The sequence below is a fragment of the Brassica rapa genome, chromosome A03, assembly GCF_000309985.2.
Source record: "Brassica rapa cultivar Chiifu-401-42 chromosome A03, CAAS_Brap_v3.01, whole genome shotgun sequence".
Taxonomy (NCBI): Eukaryota; Viridiplantae; Streptophyta; class Magnoliopsida; order Brassicales; family Brassicaceae; genus Brassica; species Brassica rapa.
Genome location: NC_024797.2, coordinates 422777 through 441558, shown reverse-complemented (window position 1 = coordinate 441558; position 18782 = coordinate 422777). Strand labels below are relative to the sequence as shown.

The following is an 18782-nucleotide window of genomic DNA, read 5'->3' as shown; positions in this document are numbered from 1 at the left end:
GACAATGTCTCAGCTAGAAAATGCAACTAAACCCATAAAAGAGACACATGAGTCAGTTGTATCCCGTTTGTATCAGGCATTAGACCATGAGCATTAGTGAACCCCCCTTGGGGTTCACAAGTATTTTTTAATATTTTTTATGTGGGTCCATGAATAGTTAAGAACCTGAACCTCTTGTTTTCTGCATTAGTGAACCTAAAGAAGAAGTTCATAGAAATAAAATAATAATATTTATTATTCATAATAATTTTTTTTTTTCCAAATTTCTAATTATTGAGAAAACATGAATAAAATAATACATTAAAATATATTTTAAATTTTTTTAAACATTTTATTCAATACATAATGAGTAGAATACATAAAACAAGAAATTCAATAACATACAAAGCTTATTCATCGTCATCACCAAACTTTTGCCATATATTTTCCATTAAATCAGCTTTAAGACGAGCATGTTTCGCTGGATCTCGAACTTCTCTGCGCATGCCTAACATATCGACATGAATACTATCCCTCCTTGTCACCCTCGAACTTCTACTTGACTCTCCTGACTCGAACTCAGATGTGTCAATTTGAGCGTATCCGTGTCGTTCGTTCTCCACTATCATATTGTGCAAAATGACACAAGTTCTCATTATCTTTCCTATCTTTTCCTTGTCCCATAGTAGAGCTGGGTTTTTAACAATTGCAAACCTTGATTGTAATACTCCAAAAGCCCGTTCGACATCTTTTCTGGCGGATTCTTGTTTTTTTGCAAATTTCTCAGCTTTAGGACCTTGAGGAAGTGGGATGGATTGGATAAATGTTGACCAGTTTGGATAAATTCCGTCAGTAAGATAGTACGCCATACGATAAGTGTGGTTGTTGACCTTGAACTTAACTTTTGGTGCTCGACCTTGTACGATGTCATCGAAAACCGGTGACCGATCAAGAACATTGATATCATTGAGGGTACCTGGTAATCCGAAAAATGCGTGCCATATCCAAAGATCTTGTGATGCCACAGCTTCTAAGACAATTGTCGGCTTTCCCGTACCACGTGTGTACTGACCTTTCCAAGCGGTTGGGCAGTTTTTCCACTCCCAATGCATACAATCGATGCTGCCTATCATCCCTGGAAAACCGCGTACCTCTCCAACATCGAGCAATCGTTGAAGATCCTCAGCTGTAGGGCTGCGGAGATACTCATCTCCAAACAAATTTATAATTGCATTAGTGAAATTTTCCAAACATAAACGTGAAGTACTGTCAGCAAGTCGGAGATACTCGTCATATGTATCTCCTGATTGACCATATGCCAGCATACGTATAGCTGCCGTACACTTTTGAAGTGCAGATAGCCCATACCTTCCGCAAGCATTTCGTCTTTGCTGAAAGTATGGAACTTCATTACTTACACGTTCGACAATGTGGAGGAACAATGGCTTGTTCATTCGAAAACGCCTCCTAAACATTTGCGGTGGGTATGTAGGATTTTCTTGGAAATAATCGTTCCATAGCTGATTGTGTCCTTGTTCACGATGTCTTTCGATATAAGCCCGTCTTTTCTGCTTGTTGGGGTGAGCATCTATCACTGAGTCGATGAAATTATCAACTACTTGGTCGACCATTTCTTCTAAAGCTTCATCAACTTCATCACTTGATGAGGAAGACATTAGTGAAATTTTTTCCTAAAATCAGAAAACGGGATGTGTTCATATTTTTTATAATATTTTTTTCCTAATATTTTTTTTTCATTATTCAATCATATTTTTCCTAATCTTTTTTTTTCATTATTCAATTATATTAATTCTATCATATTTTTCCTAATCTTATTTTTTTCCCATTTTTCAATAATATTAACCAACTTCATCACTTTTTTTTTCATTATTCAATCATATTTTTCCTAATCTTTTTTTTTCATTATTCAATTATATTAATTCTATCATATTTTTCTTAATCTTTTTTTTTTCCCATTTTTCAATAATATTCATAAACTTCATCACTATTTTTTTTCATTATTCAATCATATTTTTCTTAATCTTTTTTTTTTCCCATTTTTCAATAATATTCATAAACTTCATCACTATTTTTTTTCATTATTCAATCATATTTTTCTTAATCTTTTTTTTTTCCATTATTCAATAATATTCATAAACTTCATCACTATTTTTTTTCATCACTTTTTTTTTTCATTATTCAATCATATTTTTCTTAATCTTTTTTTTTTCCCATTATTCAATAATATTCATAAACTTCATCACTTTGTTTTTTCATTATTCAATCATATTTTTCTTAATCTTTTTTTTTCATTATTCAATTATATTAATTCTATCATATTTTTCCTAATCTTATTTTTCCTAATTCTATCATTCACTTACCTTGAGTTTGTTGTTGAGTGTTTGAAGGTTGTTGTGGTTTCAAGCAAGTTGAGTTGTGAAGCTTGTTGAGGTTGTGAAGGTTGTTCAAGTTGAGTAGTTGTTGTGGTTTGAAGCTTGTTGTTACACGATCAGATAGAGCACCACGATCAGAAGAGAAAGAATAGAGCCTAGAATAGAAGAGACAATAAAGAAGAGAAAGAAGAGAAAGAATAGAATAGAAGAGAAGTTTGTCAAGGGAGAGAGTTCAAGTTTGCCTTGTTCTGTACAATAACCAAAGACCATACATTTATATAAAGGGAGAGAGTTCAAGTTTACACTTAGATAAAGGGTACACAACCACCCGTGAATCAACAGCAACATTACAACCATAGTACATGAAAGATGTAGCATGAAACAAAAGGCTACACTTTCTACCCGTGATTAAAACAGAGACAAAGACAAGAGATTAAAAAGGCTACACTTACGACAAAGCTTCAAACCACCCGTGACTTCAAGACGCTTTCCCACCCGGTACCTGCAAAAGAAAGCACCCGTGATTAAAACAGAGACAAAGACAAGAGATTAAGAAAACACATTCAATCAATCATATTCAAACAAGTTCCTACACATGAGACGGCTTTACTAGGGGAAACAATTAGACAACACATTCAATCAAGCATTTCAGAGATGAGTTTCTCCTTCAGAGCTTCTTCACTAGGGGAAAGTGTGTCCTTTACTAGCAGACGATCAAGGATCTTTTGTCTGGAAATGGTGTTTTTATTAGCTAGGATGCTATGTATTTTATCATAAGCTACGTCGTCTGGCTTCTTGCGTTTCCCCGCTTTGCAAGCCTTAATGCCTGGAGGCCTAACCTCTGCCTCCTCAGCCACCGGCTCCGCACCAGATTCCTTATTTTTCTCCTTCGGCTGAGAGTGTGACTTCCACTTCTGATCAAACCGAAGTTCCCTCCAGCAATGTTCAAGCGCAAACTTGGCATTATAATCATTGAAATAGATGTCATGAGCCGCCTTCATGACATCATTTTCACTTTGCCCACTAGCTTGCTGCTTCAGAGCGGCCTCATGGGAACCCACAAACCTACAAACCTCCGCATTCACCCTTCCCCACCTCTGCTTACATTGACCCCACTCTCTAGGAATGGAGCCAATGAGCTGAGGACTAGCATTGAAGTACGCCTCAATTCTCTTCCAAAAAGCCCCTAACTTCTGCTCATTACTAATTATTGGATCTTTGCTGGTGTTCAACCAAGCACTAATCAACACAAGATCTTCTTTTGTGGTCCACTTTCTCCTTTCCGCTGGTTTAACTAACCCGGGAGAGCTAACAGGTGCCTCAGCAGAGTCTACGTCTATTGTAGGACTGCTCTGCGAAGCTAACAAGTTAACAAACCCGTGAGAGTTTAGGGAAAAAGGGTCCATTGTGTGATTTTGGTTTGTTGTTAAGGGGTTTGTGTGATTTTTAAGGTTTGATTGTTTGTGTTTTTAGAAGTGAAATGCCTATGTTTTAAACTAGTTTTCGCATTGCTTTATTACACAACAACTACTGCAGTAAATTACACAACTACTTAACTTAATTACACAACAACTTATTCACAGTTACCATTCATTACCAATCAAATCACTTTAAAAATTTTCGATAAGTTTTTAAAGTAGGTTGTACTCTACCTAGTTTGAAAAGTTATTAAAAACTATAAATGTTTTTAACAGATACTTTATTAGGTTGTACTTTTACAATCCTTATTCACTTGCAGTTCTGTTCTAGTTCAGTTAAGTTTGAGTGTTTACCTTTGCTTGTTAGTCGAAGCAGAGCTTCTCCAGCACAGACACTTGCACCGTCAGGTTGTAAACCTCCCCAGTTAGTCGATCAACCTGGTCACTCAGCCCTTTTGCCTCGGCCTGCACATAGAAACTCATTTACTCACTCATTACAAAAATTGCAGCAATATAAGAGACGATATACAAACTCATTTACTCACCTCCAGAGTCTCAATATTGTTTTTGAGACTCGGCACCCACTTCATCACCTCCTCAGCCTCCTCAAGACGCTTGAGTAAGCGTTCCATCTGCTCCTGGACACCAAACACCCAAGGCTGACGGTAGTGAAACCCATCAGCCTTGTTTGGAACAAAACAAATATCAGAGGTGGTTTTTCAAGAAATATATACAATGTAAAAACAAAATCAGGAGGTTGAAACCCACATTACCTCGTAGTTGACGCACGTGAAGAACCTCTTCCCAGGAAGAGTGTCGTACTCCTCCTTGGCTCGAACCTCGTCGATGATTCTCCCACCACAGGAACACCTTCTAGGAATCCCATATTCTGAATCACAAGTGTATTGTAGCATGTCAAAATACTCCTTTTGTCTCTTTGAATGGCTTCTCTCATCCGCGGGATCCATCTGTGAAAAAACCCCAATATATTAGAACATTATAATCGAAACAATATACTAAAACGACCCCTATATCGAGCCCTCTTGAGGAATTAAAACTATAAAACGAATCAACGAATCAATTGAGAACCCTAACTCCAAACCCCTCAATCGATTTGAAATCTCACACAAACAAACCCTAAATTAAACGCGCATGTCGATTTACATCAATTAATCGAAACCCAGTTATCGATTTACATCCGAAACTCGAAAACCCCAAATTGATTTTAAATCTCAGTAAACGATTTCGACCAAATTAAACGAAATTAAACCGTCGATCTACTCGATACTTACCAGAGGTCGTGGAGAAGACTCTCCGTCGTCGATTTGAACGAGAATCTCGTGAAGACTCCGCGTCACTCGTATTATCGCCTCTCACACAACAAACCCTAGCTTTTGTTTCGAGAAGAGAAAATGAGAAGAGACACGGGGAAACCCGTCTTTCCTCCCCCTCTACGCGGTTTCTCTCGTCCAACCAGGATATGACGCGTGGCTAAATCCGCTTCATAGCGGATCAACCGTAAGGCCCGTTTCATCGACACAAACCCATTTTAAATTGTTTTTTAATTACTCCGGCCTTAGAACTCGGGCCCGTGAACCCGTCTAAAGCCCCTGATGCGCATGGTCTTAGCTTCCAAGTCATGTCTCAAGCCTTTCTCCTTAACGATAACCGGGAAATTGAACTCAACCCTTTCTCATTAACGATAACCGGGAATCTAGATCGTATTGGTTTGGTTCAAGAGAGTTTTTAAAACCCTCTGGCTCGCTCTGAAGGTTTAGGAAGTGGATTATTATTATTATTCTTATCCAGTGATCCACCGTCGTCGATCTATAAACCGAAAGGAGAAGTCCACTGTCTCTCCGGCGGCGAGGATGCTACAGCATCAGATCGCTCAATCTCCGGCGAGATTAGGCTTAACAACAGGCCCTGGCTCTCCCTCCGTACAAAATCTCACGCCTTCTCGCCATGGCCATCCAACCTCTTCCTCATCCTCCCAATCTCACCACCAACAGATCCTGACGCACCTTCGAAGCCGTTACGGAGCTTCAAGAGATCCTCGATCTCAAAAAAAAAAAAAAAAAAAAAAAAAAAAAAAAGAAAAGAGATCCTCGATCTCCAAGACGCAAAGCAGAAGGTCGCGCGTGAGGTCAAATCCAAAGATTCGTCTCTTCTCTCCTTCGCCAACAAACTCAAGGAAGCAGAACGCGTTCTCGCTCTTCGTCCTCTGTTACCACCACAGTTTCTTCTCAGCTCAAGCTGAAGGACATCTTAGCCTACGCTCACAAGATTAGCTACACAACGTTTGCTCCTCCGGAGTTCGGTGCAGGGCAAGCACCTCTCCGCGGCGCGTTGCCGCCAGCGTAGCTTCTCAGCTCTACACCTTCGCTGATCTTGACATCGGTCTACCCAAAACAGTTGAAAACATTGAGAAGAAGGTTGAAGCACTCATCGAGCCGCCGCCACCAGAGAGTATGATGAACCTTTCTGCGATTCAGAACCTGCTTCCACCGAATATCGAGGTTCCATCAGGATGGAAACCAGGAATGCCAGTGGAGTTGCCTAAAGATTGGCCAATGCCACCTCCTGGATGGAAACCAGGAGACCCTGTGGTGATACCGCCTGCACCTAGAGCCCAGGAGCAGCAACAGATGCTGCGGCCTCCTCCTGGACTTCACAGACCGCCTGACGTCATACAGGTCCGAGCTGTTCAGCTCGACATTTTGGAGAGTGATGATAGCAGTGATTACAGCAGCGATGATGCCAGCTCAGATGACGGGGAGTAATCAACATTATAATTGATGGTTCTCAATATAAGATGATGATTGAAGTATGTTTGTTACTGCCAATTCTTGGTCAAAGAGTGATTTTTAGTATATTCTTCATCGATTGTCCCTTGGCAGTTGTTAAGCCAGGAGGCTTTTCGCACCAAACCTAAGATTCTAATTAAAGTTTACAGAATTATATCATGTCTGTTTTCTATACTCAGTCTTTAACTTCAGTTTTTCTAGTAAGTTTCAACCATCAAGAAAGCATTTTGATGATGACAAAGTTAGATTGTTGGATCTTTTCTCAACAATACCACAAGTGAGCATTTCTTTTTTTTTTTAGCAACACAAATGAACATTTTAACCGTAAAGTTTTATAGTGAAATTCAGAATGTTCAATTGGTCAAGTTAATGGAATCAAATTATTTTTTTATCCAGTACCGATGTTTGGTATTGTTTCATCTCAGTATTGAGTCTTGAGAATAATATCAGCCAATAGAAAGTGAATAATAACTCATTCCTAACAGCTCATCCATAAGCTCTCATGAGAAATATATTTGGGCCTGTGAGCAAGCCCCAAAATGATAAGTCGTTTTCTAGTTTATTTGTGCCTTTGGGCTTTCTAGGCCCGCTTATACGTCCACCATTTGCTATATAACTCGCCAGAAGCCCTAACAACATTTTTCTCCGTACCCTAAACGCACAGCCACAGTCCCGGACACTCCAAAAAATGGCAGCCGCCGCCGTACGCCCTCTAGTCACCGTCCAAGGACTCGACGGAGACATGACAACCGACCAATCCACCACCGTCTGCTTACCCGACGTCATGACAGCTCCCGTGAGGCCAGACATCGTCAACTTCGTCCACGCCCAAATCTCAAACAACAGCCGTCAGCCTTACGCCGTCTCCAAAAAGGCCGGTCACCAGACCTCCGCCGAGTCCTGGGGAACCGGACGCGCCGTCTCCCGTATCCCTCGTGTTCCCGGTGGTGGAACCCACCGCGCGGGTCAAGCGGCCTTCGGAAACATGTGTCGCGGCGGTCGGATGTTCGCTCCGACTAAGATCTGGAGACGCTGGCACCGTCGCGTCAACGTCAACATGAAGAGGCACGCGATCGTCTCGGCAATCGCCGCCACTGCTGTGCCCTCTCTCGTGATGGCACGTGGTCACAAGATCGAGAATGTCCCCGAGATGCCTCTCGTTGTTAGCGATTCAGCTGAGGCTGTGGAGAAGACTAGTGCTGCGATCAAGGTTTTGAAACAGATCGGTGCTTATGATGACGCCGAGAAGGCGAAGGATAGTATTGGGATTAGGTCTGGTGTAGGTAAGATGAGGAACCGTCGTTACATTTGTCGGAAAGGTCCTCTTGTTGTGTACGGAACCGAGGGAGCTAAGATTGTGAAGGCGTTTAGGAACATTACTGGCGTTGAGCTTTGTCACGTTGAGAGGCTTAACTTGTTGAAGCTAGCTCCTGGTGGTCATCTTGGGAGGTTTGTGATTTGGACTAAGTCTGCCTTTGAGAAGCTTGAGTCTATTTACGGATCGTTTGAGAAACCGTCTGAGATGAAGAAGGGTTATGTCTTGCCTCGTGCGAAGATGGTGAATGCTGATTTGGCGAGGATTATTAACTCTGATGAGGTTCAGAGCGTGGTGAAGCCGATTAAGAAGGATGCGAAGAGGGCTGTGATGAAGAAGAATCCGTTGAAGAATCTTAATGTGATGCTTAAGTTGAATCCTTATGCTAAGACCGCGAAGAGGATGTCTCTGTTGGCTGAAGCGCAGAGGGTTAAGTCTAAGAAGGAGAAGCTCGAGAAGAAGAGGAAGAGCGTCACCAAGGTAAACTCAACGCTCTCATTTCTAGTGGATAATTTCATTTTGATAGTATATAGTGTGTTAGGACTTAGCACTATATTTAGATTAATCTTGTAGAGTAGCTCTATTCTGAATATTTTATAGTTTTTTAATCTGTTGTGCTTTATAGTTCACACAAAGCTGATTCATTTCTCAAACTATTTTGTTTTCTTGTTTACTCTAGGAGCAATCACAAGCTATTAAAGCAGCAGGAAAGGCGTGGTACCAGACTATGATCTCCGACAGTGACTACACAGAGTTTGATAACTTCACCAAGTGGCTCGGAGCCAGTCAGTAACAAGAATATTTATGATTTTGTCGTCTCATATAAGATTTTGGTTATATTTTATGTTTTGTGATATTCATTTCCCTTGGATTTACCTGTGTTCCAATCTCTTGAGGTTTTTACTTGTTGAGTTAAGAGGATTTGAGTGCGAACATGTTTTATTTATGCTCTGTTTTAGTTATTTTGCTTCAATGTCTTTGATTATCTTAGTCATAACAAACAGTAGTCGTCAAAGTCCATTTTAAGGATGAGAGTTAAATCATGAGTATATTACCACCAATACTAAAGGTCACTGAAACTGTTAATCTCCTACGTAACATAGCAGCCGCAAGCCTGCAGACCTCCTGATTTTACTTGGTTTCTATCATTAAGAGAAGAGCATAAATGTAGACAGGACAAGTCCAGTATCGTCAGCCCGTGGGACATAATTAGCCTATCCAGCCCAAAAATATGATAATTGTGAATTCCTTGGCCCTCAAGTTTCTTAAGTATCCAGATGGAGCATTTATATATTTTTAAAGCAGACCATATTAAGGTGATTTTTTTTTTTTGTCAACAAAGTTAGATTTTGTTCTAATTAATTGGAAATATAACCTCTCCGAGAAAGGTGTGGTCGCAACTTTCCATATAAGTTTTAGTTTTTGTCAGATATTTTGTCACTTTCCCTGTAAATTATAAGGAAATTAGTGAGAAATTTATGGAAGATTTTAGGAAGTAACAATAGATTTAAACTGGTTAAACATATATTTTTTTGACATTAAATTATCAAACATTTAAATCATTCATAATGTTAAGTATATTTGGACGCCTCAGAATTATTTTAAATTAATTATCATGAGAACCTATTTTAAATAAATTGTCATTTCATTTTTGGTTAAATATTATATTGACTAATTTTAAGAAGACATACTAATGATTTGAAAAGTTATTTGCGATTAATATATTCAGTTAGAGTTAGGTGGCGGAAGAATTGTTGTGTTTGTTTATAGCTTTCATCAGACCTTCTTATACAAAACCCTAAAGTAAAAGACTTAATGACGCATTAATCATGTTACATTTAATACAAAAGTACTAATTAGGCTATGAAATAACATAAGATTAATTTGTGGAAAAAATGGAAAAGAAGCTTTTGATTAATTGCACGGCTTACAACTGTTAATGACGACACGTGGCAAAAGTATAACATAAGGCGGTGGTAATTACTCTGTTCCCGAAATCGGAAAAGAAACGACTTACAAAACACTTCATCCGTCGGATATTATATCAACCAATAGGAGCCGTCCGATCCAATCAAACCTTCGAATTACCGTGTGCGCACCCGCAGAGGAACAGTTCTTGTCTAACCCAGCGTCTTAGCAAATAAGCAAGGAAAGTGACATATATATATATACACACATATAGATAGAGAGATCATATAGTTTCTTGTATTTATATGTGATTTTCTGGAGATTAAAAAGCCCTAAAGACTCTCCTCCTCTCTGTTATCGCAATCTCTCAAGAGAGGATATTTAAGGTTCTATCGATTCCAATCAAAGCAAGCCATCGCTTTCTTTGTTCACAGAGATCGTCGCTGTGACTTGAAAAGCTCTGTGATCACGAGAGGTCTCTCTTCTATTAACTGATTTTGATTTTCACTGCGATCATCATGATCTTCTTGCGTATTGTTTTATATGTCTTTGTTCTCGTCTCTGTTAGCTTGGTTTGATTCTCTCTCTCTGTGATAACGATCGCCTAATGACTGTGTTAATTAGAATTACAGTAGTAAAACCCTAATTTTTTTACTGTTATCTCCACTGTGATTGATTGAAACCTCGACTTGATTGTTGATAGGTTGAAGTTTTGATTTCAAGATCGAAGAAGTGATGGAGAACAGGGGGCAGAAACGAATGGAGGATGTGGAGGAGCTACCTGCTGATAAGAGAGCTTGTAACTCACAGGACTCTAGGTCAAGCTCATCTGGTGGCTCGTCTGTTCAGAGCCAGTCTCAAGAAGCAGCCAATGGAGCGAGCTCGGGACACGAAACCACTGACGCTGATATGGACACTTCTTCATCAGATTCTCCTTCTAGTCATTCAGATGGAGAGCCAGACAAGGAGGAGGAGGAGGAGGAGGACTACGGATCTTGCGATTCTGATGATGATGATGAAGAAGGTGAAGATCCGAGGCACAAGGCGCTTCAGGATGTTCAGTGGGGGAGATCGTCTGAGGATCAGCAGAAGTTGAGTTCTCTTGTGACGAGATTGAGTGAAGAAGTCGATCCTTCTTTGCAGTTGACTGGTCTTACGGAGCTGTGTGAGGTCTTGTCTTTCTGTACTGAAGATTCGCTGTCCACCGTTATGGCCGATACGCTTTCCCGGGTGCTTGTTAAGTTGGCTAATCATGAGAGCAATGCAGATATTATGCTGCTTGCTATCAGAGCGGTTACTTACTTGTCTGATGTTTATCCGCGGTCTGTAGCATTCCTTGTGAAACATGAGACTCTCCCTGCTCTTTGCCAGAGACTACAGGCAATTGAGTACTTGGACGTTGCTGAGCAGGTACCATTACCTTTTGGCACATGAGTCCCTTTTTTATTCTTCTTACACCTCAAAAGACCTAGTTTTGATCTGTGTTTCGTTGACTTGGCCAGTGTTTGCAAGCACTTGAGAAAATATCCAAAGATGAGCCAGTGGCGTGCTTGAATGCTGGAGCAATTAAGGCAGTGCTTTCGTATATTGATTTCTTCTCAACTAGCTTACAGGTTAGCCATCTGGAGAATGACCTTGCTATATCAAAATTTTGTTTTTTTTTTGTGACTTGGTTTAGCTCAAAGTTATTGATTTGAACATCGCATTTGTATCAGAGAGTCGCAGTTTCTACTGTGGTGAATATATGTAGGAAGCTTTCATCTGAGTCTCCCTCCCCTTTTATGGATGCTGTTCCAATTTTATGCAATCTTCTTCAGTATGAAGATCGACAGGTCAGAATGAGAATCAGTCTCTTCTTATCTTTTCTTAACTGAAAAAATGTTCTTCTATTGATAGTAATATGTTGTCCTTGCAGTTGGTGGAAAATGTGGCTATTTGCTTAACAAAAATAGCAGATCAAGTTAGCGAGTCACCTGAAATGTTGGATCAACTATCTAGCCATGGTCTGATTCATCAATCCATACATCTTTTAAACTTGAATGGCCGCACCACCCTATCTCAACCTGTTTACAATGTACATGATCTCTTCTTCTTTTGGATGATCGCCCTTGCTATATCGTTGCATAAACATAACATCTTTGTACTTTGGGGTTTGTGGCAGGGTGTGATTGGATTGCTAAGAAAACTATCTTCTGGTTCAATTTTAGCCTTCAGAACGTTATATGAACTTAACATTGGCTACAGACTAAAAGAAATTATATCCACGTATGACATTTCCCATTCAGTGTCTTCTACACATCCCAACAATACATGTTCCAACCAGGTATGAGTACTTTCGTAGATCACTCTTTAGTTCCTTTATACTTAAACAGAGGGATTCGTTTTTCTTTTCAAAATATTCATATCTCAAAGTATCTTTTGGTAGAAGGAATGCAATGATAGTGATTTTAATGTTGGTGATGAAAATCAATTTACTTCTCAGGTGCATGAAGTCCTGAAGTTGGTGATTGAGCTTCTTCCATCTTCGCCTGTAGAGGATAATCAGCTGGCATTGGAAAAGGAAAGTTTTCTTGTTAATCAGCCCGATCTCTTGCAACAATTTGGAGCAGACATACTTCCTGTTATGATTCAGGTTATTTCCGACATACAGTTGTATGGTATGTGCATATGAATTTTATGGTTCTCTCTTAAGAGTATGATGTAACTTGTGAATTCTTTATAGGTGCTAAAATCTGGAGCGAACGTATATGTTTTTTATGGTTGCCTATCAGCAATCCACAAGCTGACTTGCTTGAGTAAGTCAGTCGATTTTGTCGATTTACTGAAGAATGCAAACATTTTAAGGTACTTCGTTTTGTTTTCTACTTTTCCTTTTTCTGTTGAGAATTCCTTAATCCTGTTGTTTTCTAGCTAATGATATTTCATGATGCTGCAGTGTTTTGGCGGGCATTTTGTCAAGGAAAGTTCATCATGTGGTTGTTGTAGCACTACAGATTGCTGAAGCGCTTCTTGGGAAATACAGTGATGATTTTTTGAATTCGTTTATAAAGGAGGGTGTTTATTTCGCAATTGAAGCGCTTTTAAACTCGGGGCAACAGAATCAAGGATCAGCTGACGGTTCAGAAGAGCATGTTCCGAAAGAGACTGTGAAATGCTTGTGCCAGTCTTTTGAAAGATCGAGTTCCTCTTCTTCACAAACTTGTAAGATCGAGAAGGATTCTGTCTACATTCTCGCAACACGTATCAAGGAGAGTTTCTTTGGACCTGAGGTATTCGACTCTCAGAAAGGCTTGACAGATGTTCTCCAGAACCTCAAGCACTTGTCTGCAGCACTTGACGATTTGATGACTGAACCTATTGATGCACATGCCCTGCACGATGAGAAGTTCTTCTCAGTATGGAGCCAAATCATGGAAAGGCTGAATGGAAGGGAATCTGTGTCCACATTTGAATTTACAGAGAGTGGAGTTGTGAAGGCACTGACAAATTACCTGTCTAATAGACTCCACCAAAGGAAATTTAGCAAAGGCGATTCAGAATGTGATAGTTTGCCATTTGTTGGTAACAGATTTGAAGTGTTCACAAGATCACTTTGGTCTGATGGCGAGGCAACTTCATCCGTATTAATAAAGAATCTCCAAAATTCCTTATCTTCATTAGAGAACTACCCAATTGTCCTAAGCCAGTTTTTGAAGCAAAGGAACTCATTCGCGACTGTTCCCAATGGACGTAGCATAAGCTATCCAATCCTAAGAGTTCGTTTTGTCAAAGCAGAGGGGGAGACTTGCTTGCGTGATTACTCCCAAGACTTGGTCACCGTTGACCCACTTTGCTTCTTGGATGCTGTCGATCAATACATGTGGCCTAAAGTGCAGTTAGAACCTTTATATTCCGTTGAAGAAAAAGATCAAGCTATGGAATGTCCATCTTCTCAGCTGGAGTCAACTTCTATATCTTGTCAAGGTGAAAGCTCAACCCATATGGAGATTGACAGTCCTAACGCATCTCAGTTGCAGGTAATTTCTAATCTTAGCCTTGCGGAAGTAGCATCTCGAACATTCCTTTTACCTTCAGGTTTTGCTTTGATTAGGATGGATTCAAAAATCTAGAATATGAGTTTAGAGGAATCAATTGTGTTTTAGAACAGAGTTCTCTGCTTAAATTTTTATTCTTAGCTGCACCACCATTCCACAAGTAGCAGTATTTTGAATTCAAGATGAGCATTAGGTAATGTTTCGATTGTTGGTTTACTTGAGAAGAAGTCGACTTGCTTAGTATCTTTTCTTCTCTCCAAGCTTCTTTTGTTGGTTACTATACTATATAAATTTATCTTTTGCGTCTTTGGACTTTTTCGTGTGTGAAGGGATCTCAAGAGGAAGACCAAGAGCAGCTTCCAGATTCAGGGGAAGATAATACTTCCTCATCTGAAGAGGAGGATGCGTTACCTGAGGAGGATGCGTTACCTAGACTTTTGTTTCGTCTAGAAGGGCTTGAACTAGACCGCTCTTTGACTGTATACCAGGCTATTCTCTTGCACAAACTAAAATCAGGAAGTGAAACTACCAACGATTCCAAGCTGAGTGGATCCCACACCATCACGTATGAAAGGGCCCCACAACTTGCAGAGTCTGATGAAAATCTGTTTCCTCTCGGATTTATGGACAATGACGAGTATCACCCGTTTTTATCCTTCTTGTTTGCTCAAAGACTTGATTTGCGCCACAAAGCAACAAATCCTCCTGCGTACGACATGTTGTTTCTGCTCAAGAGTCTGGAGGGCATGAACAGATTTCTCTTTCACCTGATTTGTCATGAACGGATAAATGCTTTTGGGGAAGGTAGGCTGGAGAATTTGGATGATCTGAGGGTGCAGCTTCGTCCTGTGCCATATGCTGAATTTGTTAGTAGTAAGCTAACAGAGAAGCTGGAGCAGCAGCTGCGTGATTCCTTTGCTGTGTCAACCTGCGGTCTACCACCGTGGTTTAATGATCTAATGGGTTCATGCCCTTTTCTGTTTAGTTTTGAAGTCAAAACCAAATACTTCCGGCTAGCAGCATTCGGTTCGCAGAAAGTCCATCATCATCCACAACACCTTAGCAGTGAAGGGCGCCCAGTAACTGGTAGTTTACCTCGCAAAAAGTTCTTAGCTTGCCGTGAAACCATTCTAGAGTCTGCTTCAAAAATGATGGAGTTGCACGGCAACCAGAAGGTGGTAATTGAGGTTGAGTACAGTGAAGAAGTGGGAACTGGTCTTGGGCCAACGCTGGAGTTCTACACACTTGTCAGTAGAGCGTTTCAAAATCCAGACCTTGGCATGTGGAGGTGTGATCGTAGTTCCTTTGCTGGAAAACCAAAGGAAGACTCAGGATTTTTGGTGGCTCCTTCGGGACTCTTTCCACGACCTTGGTCAGATACATCAGCTGCTTTCCCAGATGTGCTACAGAAATTTGTGCTCTTAGGGACAGTGGTAGCAAAGGCTCTACATGATGGACGAGTTTTGGACATTCCTTTCTCCAAAGCCTTCTATAAACTGATTATCGGACAGGTAAATTGAGTCATTCAAAGTTCTCATTTTACATATCTCTTTCCAACTTTTATAAAAATCTTACGGAGTAAGTTTAATTCTTGTAGGAGTTGAGTTCATTTGACATCCACTTCATTGACCCTGAACTTTGTAAAACACTGGTGGAATTGCAAGCTCTGACACGTAGGAAAAAGGTTTTCTCAGAATCACAAACTGATGCCCGAGCAGCCAAGTGTGATTTGAGTTTCCGTGGAACAAATATTGAGGATCTTTGTCTTGAATTTGTGCTGCCTGGCTACACAGACTATGTTCTCGCTCTTCATTCTGCTAATGATATGGTAAGTTAATAATTCAGTTTTGTGATCACTTCTCTTTCTTAAGATCCTCGTTCGTTGTGTATTGATATTGACTCTGCTTCTCGTTCTAGGTAAATTTGGATAACCTCGAGGAGTATATCAAGGCTATTGTCAATGCAACAATATGTAACGGGATCCAAAAACAAGTGGAAGCATTTCGGTCTGGATTTAACAAAGTACGTAGAGCCATCACTTTAGCTACTTTTTTCCTCTACAGGTTTTAAGGTTGCTTATTATACACGTTCTCAGGTTTTCCCTATTGAACATCTTGGGATATTCAATGAAGAAGAACTGGAAACTCTCTTGTGTGGAGAACGAGATCTCTTTAATGTAAGTAAACCTTTAGGTTCTATGGTTCTGTGGTATCGTTTTCATAAACTGAGAAGCTGCCCTTCCTTTGCAGATGAATGAAGTCTTGGATCACATCAAGTTTGATCATGGATATACTTCTAGCAGCCCACCAGTTGAAAATGTTGGTCTTTTTTCTTTGAACTTACAACCCTTTTTTTGTGGATTAAACTATAAATGGTTCAATTGTTTTTGTATTCCAGTTGTTGGAGATTCTGCATGAGTTTGACAAGGATCAACAACGAGCCTTTCTGCAGTTTGTAACAGGATGTCCTCGTCTACCTCCTGGGGGCTTGGCGTCTCTCAATCCCAAACTAACAATTGTCCGCAAGGTTCACTCTTGATTCAAAGCTTCTTTATTTTGCTCACGTTATATGTCATACTTTCTCTCTCTCTCTGTTTTCTCATCAGCCTTCTGTTTCATTTGTTGTTGCAACAGCGTGGTAGCGATTCTTCAGAAACTGACTTGCCGAGTGTGATGACATGCGCTAATTATCTAAAGCTTCCACCTTACTCTTCCAAAGTGATATCTCTCTCTTCATCTTTTGTTAACCCACTCTCTTTCTTACTCATGTTGACAAAAACCGGTCTCAGGAAAGATCTAACTGTGTTGTGGTTCTGCTTTGTGTTCTGTCTTGTCTGTGTTTTGCAGGAAAAGATGAAGGAGAAGCTAATTTATGCTATAACTGAAGGCCAAGGTTCCTTCCATCTCTCTTAAATTAGCATCTTGTGAAAAATTAGCAGAAGCGGTAGGAGGTGAGAGAAGGAGAAGAGTGGACTGTTAGAAGAAAACAAGAGGATGCTCTTCTTAAAGTTTTCTTTTTTCTAGGATTTTGTACATAAGAATTTTAATCGGTAGAAATAGAAATACATTTTAAAAAGAAAACTCTTGATGGAAAAGGGTTGTATATTATAAAAAAAAAGAATCACTTCAAAGGTTCTAATATTATTGGAGTATTAATTGACAAACTAATTTGCAGAATCACATGGTTACATAATAAAATTGACAACAATTATTTTATCTTAGAAACCATAGAATAAAAAAATGAAATAGTAATGCCACATTAATGAATCACTTTTTTGGCAATGCAATAACAAATTTGACAAGCGACTTAGTATCACCAAAAGTAGATGGGACGCCAAACACAAGCCCTTTTGAGATAGACCCAGTCCAGCATGAACTGCCTTCAAATTTGTCATCGAACGACAAGCTCAGATCAAGTACTCCAACATCTGTCTCCTCTTCTATGTCGTCACCACAATCGCAGTCGCTAATCGCTTCATCACTCGTATGAATGTCTACCTTCGTACCATCACGTTCAGTAGTATTTCTATTTTTATCACCAACTTGTTCCTTGACGAACAAGAATACATTCGCCCTAGTTGTTTCTCGGTTTGCAACGGCCTTTTTCACGCATGCTAGTGACATTTTCGAGCATGTTTTAGCCAGGAAAACAAGGGGTTCACCGCGGTCGAGAACCGAGGCTGACCTAGACAGTTCAGTGAGGAAATTGATTCTTTTGTTTGATGGGAGGTAGAAGAGTGGTTTGAGTGTGGTCTGATATTGAGCTAAAGAGCTTTGGATTTGTGCCCATTTGGTCAAGAAGTCTGTCTCAAGGAGGATATCAGCTAATAGGATGCTGCAGCTTATCCCAACTGAGTACCCACCACTCTCAAAGCTAGTCACCTATTAACAAAATTAAAAGAAAAACACCTCTTCATTACAAGTCCAAGAAACTTAGTTTTAATAAGGGAAAATTTTATAAAAATATCTCAACTAAATTTCGTTAAGCTTTTTAACACCCAAACTTTTTCGCTTCACAATTTTCACAACTATAATATAGGGCGTTTTTGACATATTGATCTCAGTTAATGTAAATTTAAGTAAATAGTTAAAGATTAGTTTACCTGAACATAGAACAATGGAGAGAATTGAGGATCAACTTCATTAATGTCTGTCCAGAAGACAGTCTCTGCTTCAGCTCTGCCTTTGTCTCTCTTCACCATCTCAAAAAACTCCGGCAAACTCGCCGGGAACCTAGCCTCAACCAGCCTAACGCCACAGTCATTAGCCACCACCTCCAGACCATCTTCATCCGCCGCTGTTGTCTTCCTCCTCCACCTCAGTCTACCAGCAGTCATAGGATGCAACGTCAAGGCTCTCCCTAACGACTCCTTCATCCACCCGCCCACTAACCATCCTCTATCACCACTATCACCTGCATGCTTGTAATAGGTGACTATGTTTAATGTCCGCTGGAATATTCCTGCTCCCAAGGGATCTCCAACAGATATGGAGCGGACTTTACGGTGCTTGGTGACTTCCACCGGCGGGACCGTCTGTATTCCAGAGATCATCGACTTTTGGAATTTAGCCTCCATATTTGGCTCTTATTTGTGAATTGGCTTTAGATCGTCCTTTGCTATATTTATAGGAACATAAAAAGTTACTTGCATTAATTCAGACTGTTTACATAAATTTTACTTTATCCACTATAGAAAGTATACATGGAGTTTCTATGCTCATTCACCTTTGCAGTTGGGTGTAGTAAAGCAGTAGTAATATCTCATTCATCAATCTGTAATGGTTGCAACTGTATCATTGGCAACCTCTTTTATTAGCTGTCTGTCATGTGTGGAATATGTAACACGAGGTTCAAAACTATTACATGACATGTAATTAGTATTCGACTTAATTATATTATATGATTGATGTTTTAGTTTTTTTATATTT

The 18782-nt window shown here is 39.9% G+C and overlaps 5 protein-coding genes and 1 pseudogene across 9 annotated transcripts; 3 read left to right on the top strand and 3 right to left on the bottom strand.

The window, feature by feature from the left end:
* Positions 1-234: 234 nt before the first annotated feature.
* LOC103856822 (putative nuclease HARBI1) lies at positions 235-5544 on the bottom strand. Of its 4 annotated transcripts, none has more exons than XM_033289174.1 (4): positions 4564-5544; positions 4336-4473; positions 4145-4255; positions 2009-2874 (listed from the first exon to the last, which is right to left on the bottom strand). In XM_033289174.1, exons 1-3 carry the CDS (start codon positions 4756-4758, stop codon positions 4154-4156), a joined length of 435 nt encoding a protein of 144 aa, XP_033145065.1. In that variant the 5' UTR covers positions 4759-5544; the 3' UTR covers positions 2009-2874; positions 4145-4153. The 4 variants fall into 4 exon arrangements, with proteins under 4 accessions (XP_033145061.1, XP_033145065.1, XP_033145064.1 ...); XM_033289173.1 differs by having other exon boundaries at positions 2146-4255; positions 4564-4758; positions 5083-5544; XM_033289170.1 differs by having other exon boundaries at positions 235-2874; positions 4336-5544.
* LOC117133050 (glutathione S-transferase T3-like) lies at positions 3008-3778 on the bottom strand. Its single transcript, XM_033289034.1, has one exon. The coding sequence runs from the start codon at positions 3776-3778 to the stop codon at positions 3008-3010; it is 771 nt and encodes a 256-aa protein (XP_033144925.1).
* LOC103856821 lies at positions 5541-6801 on the top strand (annotated as a pseudogene).
* A 430-nt stretch (positions 6802-7231) lies between these two features.
* LOC103855502 (60S ribosomal protein L4-1) lies at positions 7232-8889 on the top strand. Its single transcript, XM_009132490.3, has 2 exons — positions 7232-8392; positions 8592-8889. The coding sequence occupies exons 1-2, from the start codon at positions 7286-7288 to the stop codon at positions 8703-8705; spliced, it is 1221 nt and encodes a 406-aa protein (XP_009130738.1). The 5' UTR covers positions 7232-7285; the 3' UTR covers positions 8706-8889.
* A 251-nt stretch (positions 8890-9140) lies between these two features.
* Positions 9141-17017, top strand: LOC103855501 (E3 ubiquitin-protein ligase UPL4). 2 transcript variants are annotated; one of them, XM_018657973.2, is made up of 16 exons: positions 9141-10295; positions 10524-11230; positions 11323-11433; positions 11536-11652; positions 11736-11894; positions 11982-12143; positions 12303-12452; positions 12543-12664; positions 12756-13836; positions 14184-15365; positions 15452-15682; positions 15772-15876; positions 15950-16030; positions 16104-16172; positions 16252-16380; positions 16488-17017. In XM_018657973.2, the coding sequence occupies exons 2-16, from the start codon at positions 10556-10558 to the stop codon at positions 16764-16766; spliced, it is 4653 nt and encodes a 1550-aa protein (XP_018513489.1). In that variant the 5' UTR covers positions 9141-10295; positions 10524-10555; the 3' UTR covers positions 16767-17017. The 2 variants fall into 2 exon arrangements, with proteins under 2 accessions (XP_018513489.1, XP_033145029.1); XM_033289138.1 differs by lacking the exon at positions 9141-10295 and having other exon boundaries at positions 10556-11230; positions 16488-16571; positions 16701-17017.
* Positions 16975-18477, bottom strand: LOC103855500. The gene is made up of 2 exons (XM_009132487.3): positions 17957-18477; positions 16975-17735 (listed from the first exon to the last, which is right to left on the bottom strand). The coding sequence occupies exons 1-2, from the start codon at positions 18428-18430 to the stop codon at positions 17121-17123; spliced, it is 1089 nt and encodes a 362-aa protein (XP_009130735.1). The 5' UTR covers positions 18431-18477; the 3' UTR covers positions 16975-17120.
* Between the last annotated feature and the right edge of the window lie 305 nt (positions 18478-18782).